The sequence below is a fragment of the Amaranthus tricolor genome, chromosome 15 (assembly GCF_026212465.1).
Source record: "Amaranthus tricolor cultivar Red isolate AtriRed21 chromosome 15, ASM2621246v1, whole genome shotgun sequence".
Classification (NCBI taxonomy): Eukaryota; Viridiplantae; Streptophyta; class Magnoliopsida; order Caryophyllales; family Amaranthaceae; genus Amaranthus; species Amaranthus tricolor.
In genome coordinates, this window is record NC_080061.1 from 5,183,864 (window position 1) to 5,199,547 (window position 15,684).

At 35.4% G+C, this 15,684-nt stretch overlaps 2 protein-coding genes across 2 annotated transcripts; both read left to right on the plus strand.

Annotated features, from left to right (window-relative positions):
* The first annotated feature begins 439 nt into the window (after positions 1–439).
* On the plus strand, positions 440–6,353 carry LOC130801384 (uncharacterized). The gene is made up of 3 exons (XM_057665225.1): positions 440–867; positions 3,963–5,255; positions 5,907–6,353. Exons 1-3 carry the CDS (start codon positions 685–687, stop codon positions 6,132–6,134), a joined length of 1,704 nt encoding a protein of 567 aa, XP_057521208.1. The 5' UTR covers positions 440–684; the 3' UTR covers positions 6,135–6,353.
* Positions 6,354–7,610: 1,257 nt separating this feature from the next.
* LOC130801795 (extra-large guanine nucleotide-binding protein 3) lies at positions 7,611–15,457 on the plus strand. The gene is made up of 9 exons (XM_057665682.1): positions 7,611–7,973; positions 8,340–9,784; positions 9,860–9,997; positions 11,628–11,732; positions 11,820–12,002; positions 12,164–12,341; positions 12,549–12,802; positions 13,544–13,713; positions 14,670–15,457. The coding sequence occupies exons 2-9, from the start codon at positions 8,807–8,809 to the stop codon at positions 15,268–15,270; spliced, it is 2,607 nt and encodes an 868-aa protein (XP_057521665.1). The 5' UTR covers positions 7,611–7,973; positions 8,340–8,806; the 3' UTR covers positions 15,271–15,457.
* The last annotated feature ends 227 nt before the right edge of the window (positions 15,458–15,684 follow it).

Here is a 15,684-nt window from a genome sequence, read left to right on the forward strand (position 1 = left end):
AGCAAATTAAAATTTTCAATTTTTAATTTTTTAGATCATATCGGACCGATAAAACCTTTAAAATGGATGCATTCTTTTACAATGATTTTACGTTTTTTTAATTACATCTACAAACTTATTCGAGTTTAAATCATCATATTTCTAATAGTGACTTATTTTTTAATTAATTTTTTAATGCATCATACCAATTTTTTTTTAAAAAGTTACAAGACCAAATAGTTCCATAATCATATAATTCACCATCACAAATTTAATTTACTGAATAATTATTTTCACAATTTGACCAAATTAAAAATAAAAAATCAAATCTTACTTACTTTGTAGATAAAATTATAAGATCGAATCTCACCTAATCCTACTATCCATCCACAAATTATGAAAAAAAACTAGTGATCTAAGCAACGAGAACTATATTTCAAAAAAAAAAAAAAAAAAAAGCAATGAGAACTATGAAACCAAACATGAGTTGTCAAACTTGTTCATTTGGTTGGTGACTTCGAAGTTATATAAGTTTTATACTTTCATATTGCTTCTTCTCAGAAACTCTACAACTTTCTTAGTTCTTACAAAAATATCTCAGATCAAGAACAATTCTTAGAACTTTTTGCTTTCGAATCTCCCCAATTGACAATCGAAAAACCCTAAAAACTTAAATTATCGAAATAACTAGATTTAATCATAATCATGGATTTCGAACTTCGAAGAGCGAGAGAAAAGTTGCAGAAAGAGCAAAAGCAGAGGAAAGAAATGGCGAAATTGAAGATTGAAAGGGAAAAGAGAGCTAAACAGGAAGCTTCTCGTCGACGAGAAGCCATTGAAGTTGTTCAACGAGCTCGTCGTCTTGATGCTGCTCAAGCTCAAATTAAGGTGCGTCTGTTTTGCCCTAGTTTTTAATGATTTAAACATTGGTATTTTCTGATTTTTGTGGAATTGGTTTGCCCTAGTTTTGGAAGTTATGTTTGTTTAGGGAATTTTCTTTTTTGATAAGTGTGTATGGTTGATGATAATTGATAGAAGAACATAATCAATCAAACACAATCATTGGTGTAATGATGTTGCCTTAGAATCTGATTGTTAGAATTATGTCATGTTTGTGGGATTGTCAAAAGTTAAGATTTTTTTCCTTTTAAATTTGATTTAGGGGGATTTATATTACAAGACTTGATTGTTAAATGTAGTTTTTCAGGGCAAGAAAGAATATATGTCTCATAATTTGGTTTTAGGGTTAATTATGAAGGCTGTCACAAATTATATTCGAAACTTGTTGATTACCATTAACAAGCTGAATCTTTTTGAACCCTCTTGAATTTATCTGAACTGTAGTCATTGATAAAGATAGACTCTTAAGGGATAGGGTTCTAAATCCTCCATTGATGATCCTATTGAACTAGCATCTTCAAACCTGGTAAGAGTACAAAATAGTATGGAATATATACTACGAACTTTGTTCCATTGTGGAGAGTCTTACGACGCAATACCTTATTATCAATATGTTAATCACATCCGTTCTCCTTGCCTTAGGACTAGTAATATGCATACACAATTCATGAAAACACAGAGGTATTAATGGAACAGCTCTGAAAACCATCAAACAAGTAAATAAAATGGGGGAAAATCTATTCTTTAATTAGGAACCTTGCTTAGATGATTCGGAATTTGTGGTGAATGGTGACAATGACAATACTATAAATGGTCTTTGAAACACTCGGAGGGAGCTGTTTCATGTTTAACTTTAGAACACATTGCTATCATCGCTGCCAAGCCAAAACAACATTTCATGTACTTAGTCTTAACCTGATTTTATTTTAACTCTTTGGATTTCCTCTAGATCTCTAATTTAACATTCCATATATGCATGTCAGACGTACAAATACACAACAAGCTTTGGGATATGGCTACCCTGTATATTTGTCTTTTACCTTATATTTTACGGTAAAACGAGTAACAACTCTTGTTATCTTTAGGATTAATTCATTTCAATTTTCGAAGTAAAACCACAATTAAGTATAGTATATATTTTACATAAAGATATGACTATTGTCGTTTTCCTATGCGTACCTTAATTTCAGGCATTGACGAGTTGGACTCTCAGATATGTGTTAGACACGTGTTGGACATCGACAATTTTCTTTTTTTTCCATATTCATTTTTATGTTTAGAAATGTCATATTCTATGCTATATAAAAATAAGAAATATTGACTAGAATCTGTTTCAAAGTGTTATTAAAAGCATTCCTTCTAGAGAAGTTGTGAATGCGAACACCAAATTCTCTGCTACATTCAATGTACTTTATGATATCAGATATACATAGAGTTGAACATATTAAAACCAAAGATTTCAATGAAGTTGTTCACGTGTTAATTTTCCGAAAACTAGTTAGGTTCTTCTCTCCACCGGAACTACTTGTTGCGTGTCTCGGTAAAATAGGCTCTATTGCCCTCTCTTAAAATTTTTAGTAGTGAGAACAGTCTTGTGCGCTTAGTGAGAAAATTTTCCATACGGCTTATAAAATAGGTGAGCCGGTGGAGGGTGGGGAGTTAGAGTAGTCAATTGGAATGTGAATTTCTGAAGTATCTAAATCTTGTAACTTTGCTGTGGATTTTGACATATTTTACAACCGTGAATTCTCCCACGAGTTTGAGAAGCTTCCTGTTAATAATGTATTCTGGTGGAATTTTCAGAGGTTTAGCATCACTTAGTTTGAGCAGGTTTTTTTTCTGGCAATGGATAGTTGGTAGATGACTAGCTACTAACTTACTAAGGTTCAGGATAGCTGCCTTGATGGGTAGCAATTCCACTTGTTAACCTAGAGGTAGGTGGAAAATGTACAGAGATTATGTTCTTGATGGGAGGAACTTTGGGATTTAGAGGTTCCTAGGTTCTAGTGCTGATTTCTGAGATCTCAGCTTTTTGAAATGGTTGTTATCTGCAACACAGTGTTGTAATAAGTACTATTCGGTTTCTTTGATGCTTGTTTATGGGAGTGGGTTTGGAATTAGTGATTGGAAATTACAACAGTGTTTTAATAATATCCATTTGTGTTTGGCTTGTAATGGTAATCTATCGGGATATGAGTAATATTCTATTACTTAATTTCTTTATGGGAATCTAGCTCTCCTATTCCTAATGAAAACCCTCATTTTTGCACTCCCATGAATAAAATATGGTATGTTGTTTAGGCATGGCTATAGTTCTTTCTCACGCTCAAACTAACATAAACTAAGCATGACAGAGGTCTAGAAGATGTCATATTTCCAAAGCAAGTACAACCTACTCCCTCCAACCCTTTTAGTTTTCTCTAGATACCTTTTATATGTGAGAGCTTTTTGTAAAGATTGGGATGAACACATAATTAGAAGAGATCCACTAGTATTTCACAAGAGCTTCAACTTTCTAAACCACAAAAACATACATGGATCAATTTGCTGTTATCAACTGTACTCGAGTAAGATAAAGGTGTTTGATAAAACTAGTTGACCCGGTAGATTAGGCTTTATATCTCACCTCTTCTCTAGGACGAGTATCTTGATAGGAGATCTTTAGAATTAGACAACCAAATCGTTAATGTTTGACATGGGGCTTCCCTTGCAAACTTTAAAAGTGGTTATTAAAGTTTTTCCCTGTACCACCATTTATTATGTATACCAAAATGAGATGTTAGGTTTATGTCCTCTAGTAGTAGCAAATTATAATTGACTATAATAAAATGGTTCGTTTAATCATGTGATCGTCTTGTGTATGTGAAGTTACAAATGGTGTTTTCCAGCCAAAAGTAATCGAAAACATTTGTTTTTGGTAATGTTGCATGCATATAACCCTGTGCCTAAGTGGGAGCTTAGGTGGGAGTCACTCAATGACATTGGGGTAATTAAATATAATAGTAATAAAGATTCTATCTTCTTTTTCTTTTCTGGCTTTTGTTTAGCAAGAAAACGGTGCTACTAACTGTTTTTTATTTCAGGCAGATGAGCAAATGGCTGAAAGTTTATTATCAGGAGGAGGAATCATGTTTCATCGCGTCTTAGAACCTATGCTTTATCCTGGTGTAGGAGATAAGATTAAGCTACCTCCATCTTGCTTCACTGAACTGTCAGATCAAGGTGCATTTGATAAAGGGCCTGTATATTTTAAGTTGTCTATTGCTGGTCGAGAGAGTTCTTCCGACGTACCTGCTGATAAAGAGAATCGTGGAGTGACGCATTCAGGTGTGTTGGAGTTTACAGCAGAAGAAGGATTTGTTGATCTTCCTCCACATGTTTGGAGCAACTTATTTCCCTCTGAAGCACCAGCTACCCCTTTGATTGAGATTCAGTATGTTCGATTGCCTAAAGGATCATATGCAAAACTTCAACCTGAGGAGGTTAGCTTTTTGGACATACCAAATCACAAGGCTGTCCTTGAAACAAGCCTCCGTCAGCATGCTACTCTTTCTCAGGATGACATGATTACTGTTAGACATGGAGAGCTTGTCTTCAAACTACGTGTCCTTGAGTTAAAGCCCTCTCAAAGTGTTTCTGTCTTGGAAACAGATATTGAAGTTGAAATAGTCAACCCTGTTTCAGCCTCAGAGAAAAGTGACTTAAAGGTCCTGAAACCACTAACTTTCGGCACACCTGAATCGGGGGTTGTTGAGGAAGGGTTATATATGTATTACAAATTCTCACTTGACAATGATGTGTGGAGTACGATTGAATCTGGCAATGCCAGAATTGAGGTAAAGTTAGAGGCAGAGACAGACTTGGGCGATACTGATCTTTACATATCCAAACATCCGCTCATGTTTCCCACACATCATCAACACCACTGGTCCTCTCATGATGTGGGTTCCAAGACATTGATTCTTAGCTCAAAGGACCAGAATTTGGGTTTAGGCACATACAGTATTGGTATATATGGCTTTAGAGGAACTACAAAGTACAAATTATTGGTTAACATTCAGGAAAACACTAAACTTGGTCAGCAAGCTGGGCTGTCCACATCAACTGCAGATGTAGATTCTGTAGAATGTGGGAATTGCAAGCACTACATACCTAATAGAAGTATAGCTTTGCATGAAGCTTATTGCCGTAGACACAATCTTGTATGCCATTATGCTGGCTGTGGAGTTGTTCTAAGAGTGGAGGATGCTGCAAACCATGTGCACTGCAATAAATGTGGGAAGGCCTTTCAGCAAGCTGAGATGGAGAAACACATGAAGGTTTTCCATGAGCCCATTCATTGTTCATGTGGAATAGTTCTTGAAAAGGAAGAAATGGTGAGTACAAAATGTAATGGACTTGTTGAATTGTGATTAGAAAATGGATTATAACGATCATTCATCAGTTACAACTAGTTGTCCCTGACTCTAACTGCTAAATGCAAACTTGTAAGGACTTAGGAGTGAGTACCTAGTATCTGCTACATCTCTCAAGTCTATTACGATACCCTTTTTGACGTATGAATATTTTTTGGTAAATCTATATGGATGACCTATGTTACTCGGACTCTTTATTTTGCTTCACGTACTCATGTCCGATCCTTGATACTTGGACGTTGGTATGACACTTAGACACTTCATATTAGGTGTAAAATTTAATATTTAGATATATCTAACACTTGGACACATACCAGTATCCCACATCGGTACCCGAGTCCAAAGTGTATGCCCATTGGTACCAATATATAAAGTTCATGTAGCCGACCTTAACCTTTTGGCATTAAGGCTCTAGAATTCTTGTTATGTAAATTTTGTGGAAATTCGACTTTGATGATATGGTAGATTTTATACGGCCCTAGAATCGTTCATACTTCTATCAACCTATCATTTAAGTATAGTTAGAGGTGAAGTAGTGAAGTATTAGTCAAAGTTGTTCACCTGAATCCTTATTCTCTAATTTGCTTCTTTTGTATTGAATCATTTGCTCAGGTCCAACACCAGTCCTCAGATTGTCCTATGCGGATGATAACTTGTCGATTCTGTGGTGACATAGTTCAAGCTGGAAGTTTTCCGGTGGATATGCGAGACCGGTTAAGAGGATTATCAGAACATGAGAGTGTTTGTGGTTCCAGGACTGCTCCATGTGATTCTTGTGGACGTGCAGTTATGTTGAAAGAGATGGACATCCACCAGATTGCTGTTCACCCAAATAATTAGCACATCTTTTCTTTTGTGCATGTCTATAAATTGGCCTCTTTTTAACAGACCAATTGTATCTATTGGAATTGTATTTTTATAGAACCGAAAAATTGGAAGAAAAATAAGTGTATTTCCGTCATTTTTCATGGGTGTTGAGAGATCATACTTCAATTGGTTACTAAAATTGAAATCTTGAATTGTAAGGATCAAATTTACAAGATACCGTACTTCCTCTCATAGCTTACGTATTTTTCTTACTAAATTATTTTTGTTATTTTCACCATTTTATGTCAAGAATTAAATAAAACGTACAATTTAAAATTAATTTGAAACAACAAATCCTCTAAAACAAGTAGTTAAATGAATTATATAAAACCTTTATATTTAATATTTTCTTTTGAATTTAAGGATTGAGCCAAGGTCTTAAATGAGTTGTCCCTTTATCCCTAAATTCACCCCTACCTCAAACCTTGTATATGTGATTTACAAATAGTGAAGGTTGGAGAATTTATTCATGGTAGGCCAATTAAACTAGGAGTAAGATACATGTACAAGTGGAGTCACATTATTATGCATGACAATCAAATACTCCTAGTCCTACTATTTCAAATCCCATTAATACTTTATATTCCTTTGACTATTAAACTCTTCTTTCAAAGTTGATGCACACATTTGACTCTTGTAAGTTCACTTGGGTAGTTTCTTCTTTATTTAGTCTATAATATTATTATAAATATGATATAAGACATGTAACTTGTAAATGTTATTTTAATATTGTTCTAACTTATATGTATGACATAATTTACGAGGGAATGTTTTTTGATGTCGCACTAAAATACTGAGATTTCAAACTATACTATAATTTTTGTAATTATGTCCAGATTTTAAACTATTTTCTTAGTTTTATACAATTTATAATATTTAACTAAAAAACTTTCACAATTTTAATTAAATTGTGACAAATAATGTTAAAGAAAAGAAGTACAATACAACTTCAATATTATAAATTAGGCTCTAATTTCCACTAAGTTCTATATGTTGCTTTATAACATTACTCATAAGATACCAAAGCACCATTAGAGGTTTAGCACCATTAGGCTATATGTAACCATTTGCTCATTTTAACACATAAAATTATATAAAAAATTATATTATAAATTATATTATGAAGATTATTTTTAAGACATTTATAAATATTCTCTCAACTGTAATATATTTTATTAAAAAATTTTCTTAAAATTTGTCAGATGAGACGAACTCAAAATTATGGACTATATCTCAATAACACTAGTTAGTTGTTACCATGTATATGTTGTAGGAGAAGAAAGGAGTGAAGATTGGAAGTGAGAAATTAGTTAAAAGCTGACATTAGAGAAAAGTCAAAGTTCCACCAATTAAGAGTCTTTATCTTCATCAATCATAATCGTGATTCCTTCGTTATTACACCAACCTTTTTCCCTACCCCATCATCTCTTTCTTTCTTCTCGTGGGTGTTGTAGGCCCCACATCAAACACCCACTTTTTCCACCATTTTTTTACACAACAAAACAAAATAAATCAAAGATTGAAACTTTTAACAGTTTACCCATCATTCATCCATCCATCCTTGTTTCTGTATTTACTTTGTTTTCAGCATAATAATATAATCTCTTTTTCTTGTCTTGTTCTTATCCTTCCTCTTCTTTTCTTCATTTGGGTTTTATTCCTTTCAACTTTTTTTTTTCTCTTTTCACTGAAAAGATTAAATCTTTGAGTTGTTTGTAAGGTTAAAACTCTAAAAGCAGGAAACTTTCTCATGTTCAACAGAAAGCTGATAAGATTCTACATGTTTTGAGAGGAATATGTCACTTTCACTAGGTATTTTTGATTTTTGACCCTTTCTCTCTCTCTACTTTCTCTGTCTACAAAAGGGTTTGGAGATTCACCTAAAAGGAAATTTCGTTTTATTCTTCTTTAACAGAAAGAACCCACCTTTTGTTTGGCTAGTTTTTGTGTTGATTAGTTATTGATTTTAAATTTTGTTTCTTGTTTATCTTTTTTTGCTTGAAATTGGTATGTTTTGTTGTTGGGTTCTTGTTTGACCCAGCAAATTTCTAACTACCCAAAAGCCCTTTTTCTTGTTTCTAGCATTTAATTGTAATTAAAAGTCAATTTTCTTTTTCAAGAGGTGTACATTGTTGATTTGAACTTCTGGGTTTGACCTTAAATTTTGTTGGAATTTAGGGATTGCAGCCTTGCAGGTGTTCTTTGCCTAAGTGGGTTTCTCGAGATTTTGAAGATGGGTGATTAAGTAGAAGAAGAATTGGTCAGCTTTGAAGATTGTCTAACAATTTGGATTGGATTAGATTGGATTGTTAAGATGTTGGTGTTTTGTCCTTACCAAGGTGTGGATATGGTGATGGTCTTACTGCTGCCGGGCGGTAAGCTGTAGTTTTTCTTGTTTGCCTATGCTAAACATTCCATCTGATCTGGGTCTTCATTCAGCTGTGTTATGTTATCTTTGTTTGTTGTGGTCAATGAGTGAAAGATAGTGACTGGGATGTCTTATATGATGTTAAACATTTGGGATAGTCTTCTTTGTTCATGAACTTTTGAGTCTTAGATTTATTTCACTTGATGAATGAGAACTTGGGGTGTTAAGAAAGTTGTGTAAGTTGTTGAATTTTGATTTGGAGTGATTGTTTGAGAGGATGGAAGATAATGGGGAGGAATGGAAGCATATGCTCAAGAAGATGCTTCCACCAGGTGCATCTTTGCCTGAGGGAGTTGACAATCCAGATTATTCCATAGCTATAGAATATAAAGGTCCAGCTATCTCTCAAGAAGTCCCTAGAGTTGAACCTCTTGATGTGAATCCACAATTAATCCCAACTGCGTCTATTGCGGAACCACTTTCGGATTCTCAAAGGCAGTTCTTTTATTCTGATCCTCCGGTCATCGAACCGATCCCTTTACCTGTTTCTCGTATTGCCAGTGCCGTGGATTCACTCCCTCAAAATCCTAGGATATCAGGAAGCTCGGAATCGGTTGTGTCTGTATTGCAGAGTCATGATTATTCTTCAGCTTCTCCGTCTCGTTCTCCTGGTTCTGCTCATAATTCTGAAAGTAATTCTGTGAATCAAAGAGTTGATGAAGGGAGAAGGGTCCCTATGGTGACCTTTAATACTAGCAATCGATCTGAAAGGAAGGACAATGATGTTGAACATCCCACCTATCCTCAGTATTTGGGATATCCCGAAGAAAAGGGGACTAAAAAGAAAACAAGGGTTTGTTTTCGATGTGGAAAAGGAAAATGGGAATCAAAGGAGGCATGCTTGGTTTGTGATTCCAAGTTTTGTAGTAACTGTGTGCTTCGTGCTATGGGTTCAATGCCCGAAGGGCGTAAATGTGTTACTTGCATTGGTAAACCAATTGATGAATGGAAGCGGCCAAAACTTGGAAAGAATTCTAGGGTATTGTCTCGCTTATTGAGTCCATTAGAAGTTAAACAGATAATGAAAGCTGAGAGGGAGTGTTCTGCAAATCAACTACGGCCAGAGCAACTCGTTGTCAATGGATATCCTTTGAAGCAAGATGAAATGGCTGAGTTACTCGGTTGTCCATTACCACCTCAGAAGTTGAAGCCTGGTAGATATTGGTACGACAAAGAATCTGGTCTCTGGGGAAAGGTCAGTTTTATCTTGGTTATGAATACATGAACCATTAGCTATTATGAATTGTACCGATCTTTTTTGATGTCACAGGAAGGAGAGAAACCAGACCGAATTATAAGTTCAAATTTGAATTTCAGTGGAAAATTGAGCCCTGATGCTAGCAGAGGAAATACAGGAGTTTACATGAATGGTCGAGAGATTACAAAGCTCGAGCTAAAAGTTCTAAGGGTGAGGCGTTGAAGCTTATTCGTAATATATTTTTGTCAATTATCATTTCAATGCTTTGATAAAGTCATTGGGCCCTTGTTATTTTACGAGTGAAAAGATGAATTTTTTTTTCTTAAAGGGATGTCAAAATTCCTGGAAAGAGGAATGCGTAAACAAACTTTATAAGCCCCGTAGCATAGAAATTGATGGCTATGCTTGTGTGACATCATTACTCTGATTGCCAACAAGATTGTAATATTGGCAAACAATTTGGCTTGTTATTTGTTTGCAAAAATGTTGAATGAGTTTGCATCATTTTACCTAATTTAATAGGTTAGGTAAGTCACAAAATCCCAAAAATATTTGTTATCTTTGTACCTTATTTGTTGTCAAAATTATTAAAGGATAGTCCTTCAGATTAAGATCCACACAATTCTAAGGTTTGTGTTTAGGTTTTAGCAAAACAGGCTAGCTAAGATCAGAGTTTTGTTTGTTAAGCATTTCAATATTTGCTCTCACGATTAGATGCAAGTGTTTTTTTTGTGTGTGTGTGAGTGTGTGTGCGCGTGCGCTTGCGTGTGTATTTTTTCCTTCCTTAAAGAGAGACCTGTAAACTTGATTAGATACAATTTTTTTCTTTTTTTTTGTGGGGGGGGGGGGGGGGGGGGGGGGGGTGTTACTATTTAGATTTTAAGTTATTTAAGTTGTGAGGTTTATAAATGGATGCTTTGTGCTTAATATCCAATTCTTGTAAGGTACCGTTGTGATGATTTTTTCGCTTGTGAGTTGTGATCTCCTAGGCACTATTAAGTCCTGCGAGAGCTGATTTTAGGTTCTTTTAGATTGGGATGATAGGTGTATGAAATTATATGGATATCACACTGCATTGGGAAGGGTATGGGTATGCATTTGGTAAGTAGTGGGTGGATATGAGTAAGATAAAATTTGCCCATCATAGGTAGCTAGTAGGTATGAGGTATGAGGTCATATCCGCCCTATATCCACGTGCTCCGCCCTTCATCCACCAACCCTGCCCCATACCCACTCAATTTTTAGTAAAGAGCGATTCTTACTAAATTTCCTCGGCTACTTCTGAAGAAGTTTACTATTTTTGGGAATGGATTTGAGGGCATATTATCTTTTCTTTTTCTTTTTAGATTCGGGGGTAGGATAGAGAATCCTACAAGCACGGGGGAGAGAGAATTAATCTTTCCAATAGGTGGTGAGAATCAAACCCTATTACAAGGGTAAAAGGAAAAACCCTCAACCACTAAGCTAACTCATGATTCTCAAGTGCATATTATCTAAAAACAAACCCGGTCACAAGGGAGAAAATTATGTTTTGGACTTTGACCGGAAAAAGATTAGTTAGTACTCATTCTTCATCCCATGTTAATAAGAACAAAATTTTTAGATTTTTAGTAAAGAGCAATTCTTGCTAAATAAGAACAAAAACTTTCGGTTTTTAGCAAAGAATGATTCTTGCTCATCATTATACAACCATTGTGTATTGTGCTTCACTTGGCTATACATGCTTTGTTTTAGTAATGTTGCTCTTTTATTGCATCCTGTGTACTTTTAAAGAACTTAAATTTTCAGTGTTCAAATTTCTTTCAATCATGTTTTCCTAATCTTTGCCTCATCAACACAGCTGGCAGGGGTCCAGTGTCCTCGCGAAACTCATTTTTGGGTGTATGATGATGGCCGCTACGAGGAGGAAGGTCAAAACAATATCAGGGGAAACATTTGGGAGAAGGTATACATTTTCTTTTGTGTTGTTTCCGTATTTGCTTATCGCTGTACCTCAAAGAATATGGATTTGAACTAATTCATTCCGATGCAGGCTTCAACACGCTTTTTATCTGCATTGTTCTCTTTGCCTTTTCCCCAAGGTCAAACACACGGAGTTAGGGATGAGCCAAGCAATTATGCTGCTATCATGCCAAATTATTTTGAGCCAAAGAGAATTCAAAAACTTCTTCTTCTTGGACTCGAGGGTTCTGGAACTAGCACAATGTTCAAGCAGGTATGTGACTGATTTAATTCGTTTCTGAAATTAACATGATAAACGACCTGCTGATAATTTTTATTATGCGATGAATGAATATAAAGGCTTATTAGTAGATATTAATAGATTATTGCAATTTTTCGTGGTGTTGGGCTCATGTTACTATGTATGTATGACAGGCGAAGTTTTTGTACGGGAACACGTTTACAGCAGAAGAACTGCAGGATATCAAATTAATGATTCAGAGCAATATGTATAAATATCTAAGTATATTGCTAGATGCAAGAGAGCGGTTCGAAGAAGAAGACATGGCAAAGATGCAAATACAAGAGTCTCGTGACAAAAGTAGCGAAGGAGGTAATAACGAATCTCCGTTTTCCAAACTCCTTCTTCAATTCTGCTTAGTTTGTTGAGGAATTTCCTTTTGTTTTTTTTGATGAATTTAAGGTTTTTTTAATTCCCACTTAGGTGAGGAAACCAACAAGTGAGCAAAGGTAGTAATAGTATGTCGATGTTTTGATTATGCATTCCGTCATTGAGTAATGTGATCTGTTTATGTTTCAGGTGAAAGTTCAGAAACCGAGTCTACTGGGACTGTTCAAAGCATCTTTTCTATTAATCCACGGTTAAAGCATTTTTCTGACTGGTTATTGGACATCATTGCAACTGGTGATTTAAATGCATTTTTCCCTGCTGCAACGCGGGAATATGCTCCTTTAGTTGAAGAAGTTTGGAGGGATCCCGCAATACAAGAGACATATAGAAGAAAGGATGGGCTTCACTTCCTTCCTGATGTTGCTGAATACTTTCTGAGCCGGGTACATTCAAAATCTTCTATCTGCCCATAATTGTGTTTATAGGGTTCTATTTTTAGCCTATTCGACACTTCAATAAGTTGATGCTTGTGAAAATGAAAATGTACGAACGCTCAATGTACCCTGGTTCCTTGTCGGGTTGGTTTATAGTGGTTTGCCGCTTTACTTGAATTGTATGTCTTAAGACTCTATCCGCTATAAAAAAGAATGAATAAGAATGAAGAGACAGAAAGTAAGACGGCATATGAATACATGAAAAAGGGTCATTGAATCTTGAGTGGTTTTTTATTAGGTTTCTAATAGGGGAGGTTCTGTGTTCAATTTGTTCTACCGCACAAGGCCCCGAAAATTAGGGGCCTCAGTTTCAAATTACGTAAATATGTCAAGTATTTAAAGATATAAAGTTGTTAGAAAAATATCATAATTTTTGAAATTGTTCATGACCTTCAAAGAATTTGTCAATTTTTGCTCCGTCCCTGTTCTGACAACTGTAGATCTTTTTACGTTTTCTCGTTTTTGATTGAATACTTGATTTTCTTGTGGACTTTCTCTGTGGCGTCAATTGATTGCTGCAAGGGTATTATCAGATTTTGAAATATAACCACAACTTCCGGGGCTACTCATACATGTTTCTAGCCATCGTCTCGGTATTCATTTTTGTTGCATGACTTGTTTCTATTAAAACTCTATGGATCTGTTTGTATTCTTTTGTATCACATGAGCTCACTCACTTCACGTTTCCAGGCTGTTGAGGTGTCAAGCAATGAATATGAACCTTCAGAGAGAGATATTTTGTATGCGGAAGGCATTACGCAAGGGAATGGTTTGGCTTTTCTAGAATTCTCCCTTGATGACCGTAGCCCAATGTCTGAGTCTTATACAGAAAATATGGACGCGACCCCTCCATTAACCAAGTAAACGACTTTTCTCTATATGTCTTATTTCGTTTTGTTATTATTATTGATTGCCCTTGCTTGCCATAGTCAAGTTTATTGTCTTGATTTTCAGCTTTTCTCCAATGCTTGTGGGACATTGATACTTTTTTATTCTAGTTTGTCATTTGAGCTCTTATCTGGTTGAACAATAACGGGTTTTTTCTAATTTTCAAGAAGGGAAAATGATTCACCTTTCAAGACACCGCACCTTTTCATAATTCTAACACAACTCACATGTAAGGCTTATGAAAATATACCTCTAACGAAGTAAAAAACTTTAAAAACAAAAATGTCTAACGTTGCCTTATCCCGATGCCGGTAAGGGGCTCCCATCTAGTCGGGGTAAGAGGGGTTGCAAATAGAAATGGCCAATTGAAATAATATAGTGATGCGGATTTCTTTTGCCCAACCAAATGGAGCCTTTTCATGTACATTTATACTGCTACATAACATTGCCCCATGCATAATTGGCTTCTCTGGTGGCTTCCCCCTAGATAGTGTAAGAAGGGTCGGATCTTGTACACAGTATTACCCATTTATTACAAAGAGATTGTTTCCGTATGGTCTTTGATTGCAAACATCATCTGCACTCATGTAATATATTTAGGGAGTAGCAGATTTAAAAGTTTTACATATATCGAGAGTATCCGAAATTCCAAATGTATGCAATAGTGTTCATGTATGTTGGTTTGACCGTTTCTAAATATATGGCAAAGTGCAAACCTTATATGTTTGCTTAAAAGTACTGCCTGTTGTAACAATTTGGATCAATATTCCACTATAAAGACTTTTTTTTTTTTTTTTTGTAGTTCCACAATTAAGAATTATATTTCAAGCCCTTTACAAAAATTGACATGGGTTTTTTCTAATTTTTCTCCCTCTATTAATCATGTAATTATAGCAAGGTCAAAATTTTCTAATCCTTCAACTTACAGGTACCAATTAATCCGGTTGAATGCGAAGGGGATGAGCGAGGGATGCAAATGGGTGGAGATGTTTGAAGATGTACGTGCTGTTGTTTTCTGCGTAGCTCTAAGCGACTATGACCAAACTTATATCGCTCCGGACACTACTGGCAGTGGAACTGTCCTTCAAAACAATCTAATTGAAAGCAAAGAACTCTTCGAGAAGATGATTATACACCCGTGTTTCAGAGACACCCCATTTATTCTAATACTAAACAAATACGACCTCTTTGAGGAAAAGATCGGAAGAGTACCCTTAAGCACATGTGAATGGTTTCACGACTTCTGTCCTGTTCGAACCAGTCATACTAACCAATCATTAGCCAACCAAGCTTACTTTTATGTTGCGATGAAGTTCAAGGATCTCTATGCATCAATTACTGGTCGGAAGCTTTTTGTATGGCAGTCTAGGGCGAGGGATCGTGTAAATGTCGATGAGGCGTTTAAATATGTACGGGAGATTCTGAGGTGGGACGAAGAGAAGGAAGAGAACTTCTATAACGGTGCTGAAGATTCCTTTTATAGCACGGATATAAGTTCTTCACCTTACGTTATTAGGCAAGAAGAGTGACTTGATTCGTGTGTATGTAATAGTGTGTAAATGTATTTCGGTTTGTGCAGTATACACATCCCCGGAAAGCTTGAAAAGCGAGGGCTAATTAGGTTACTGCTCATGCTGTCTACTGAATCCGTTCTTTTTGTATTCCGACTTCTAATTTGTAAAGGCTTGTTGATATTTGATGAGGTTTCATGTGTGAGGCTCTGGATATCTCTACCAAGTTCTAGTTTTATGATCATTGTTGCCAATCTTCAATTCTTAGACTGGGATAATCCAGTGCAAGGAGAGTGAAATTCAACTTATTTAGATTATTTAGATGAAGTTTTAGTCAAATAATATTCGATTTTAGTTTTTCAAATATTTATCTTATTAAAGTTGAATTTAGGATAATAGGTTTAGTACATATCTTGTTTAGTTGATCGAATT

Excerpts from the sequence above, each read along its gene's own strand:
- LOC130801384 (XM_057665225.1), top strand. The coding sequence starts at position 685 with ATGGATTTCGAACTTCGAAGAGCGAGAGAAAAGTTGCAGAAAGAGCAA. Across the intron at positions 868-3,962 it reads CTGCTCAAGCTCAAATTAAG|GCAGATGAGCAAATGGCTGA; the intron begins GTGCGTCTGTTT and ends TTTTTATTTCAG. Across the intron at positions 5,256-5,906 it reads TTCTTGAAAAGGAAGAAATG|GTCCAACACCAGTCCTCAGA; the intron begins GTGAGTACAAAA and ends TCATTTGCTCAG.
- LOC130801795 (XM_057665682.1), top strand. The coding sequence starts at position 8,807 with ATGGAAGATAATGGGGAGGAATGGAAGCATATGCTCAAGAAGATGCTT. Across the intron at positions 12,003-12,163 it reads CTAGCACAATGTTCAAGCAG|GCGAAGTTTTTGTACGGGAA; the intron begins GTATGTGACTGA and ends TATGTATGACAG. Across the intron at positions 13,714-14,669 it reads GCGACCCCTCCATTAACCAA|GTACCAATTAATCCGGTTGA; the intron begins GTAAACGACTTT and ends TTCAACTTACAG.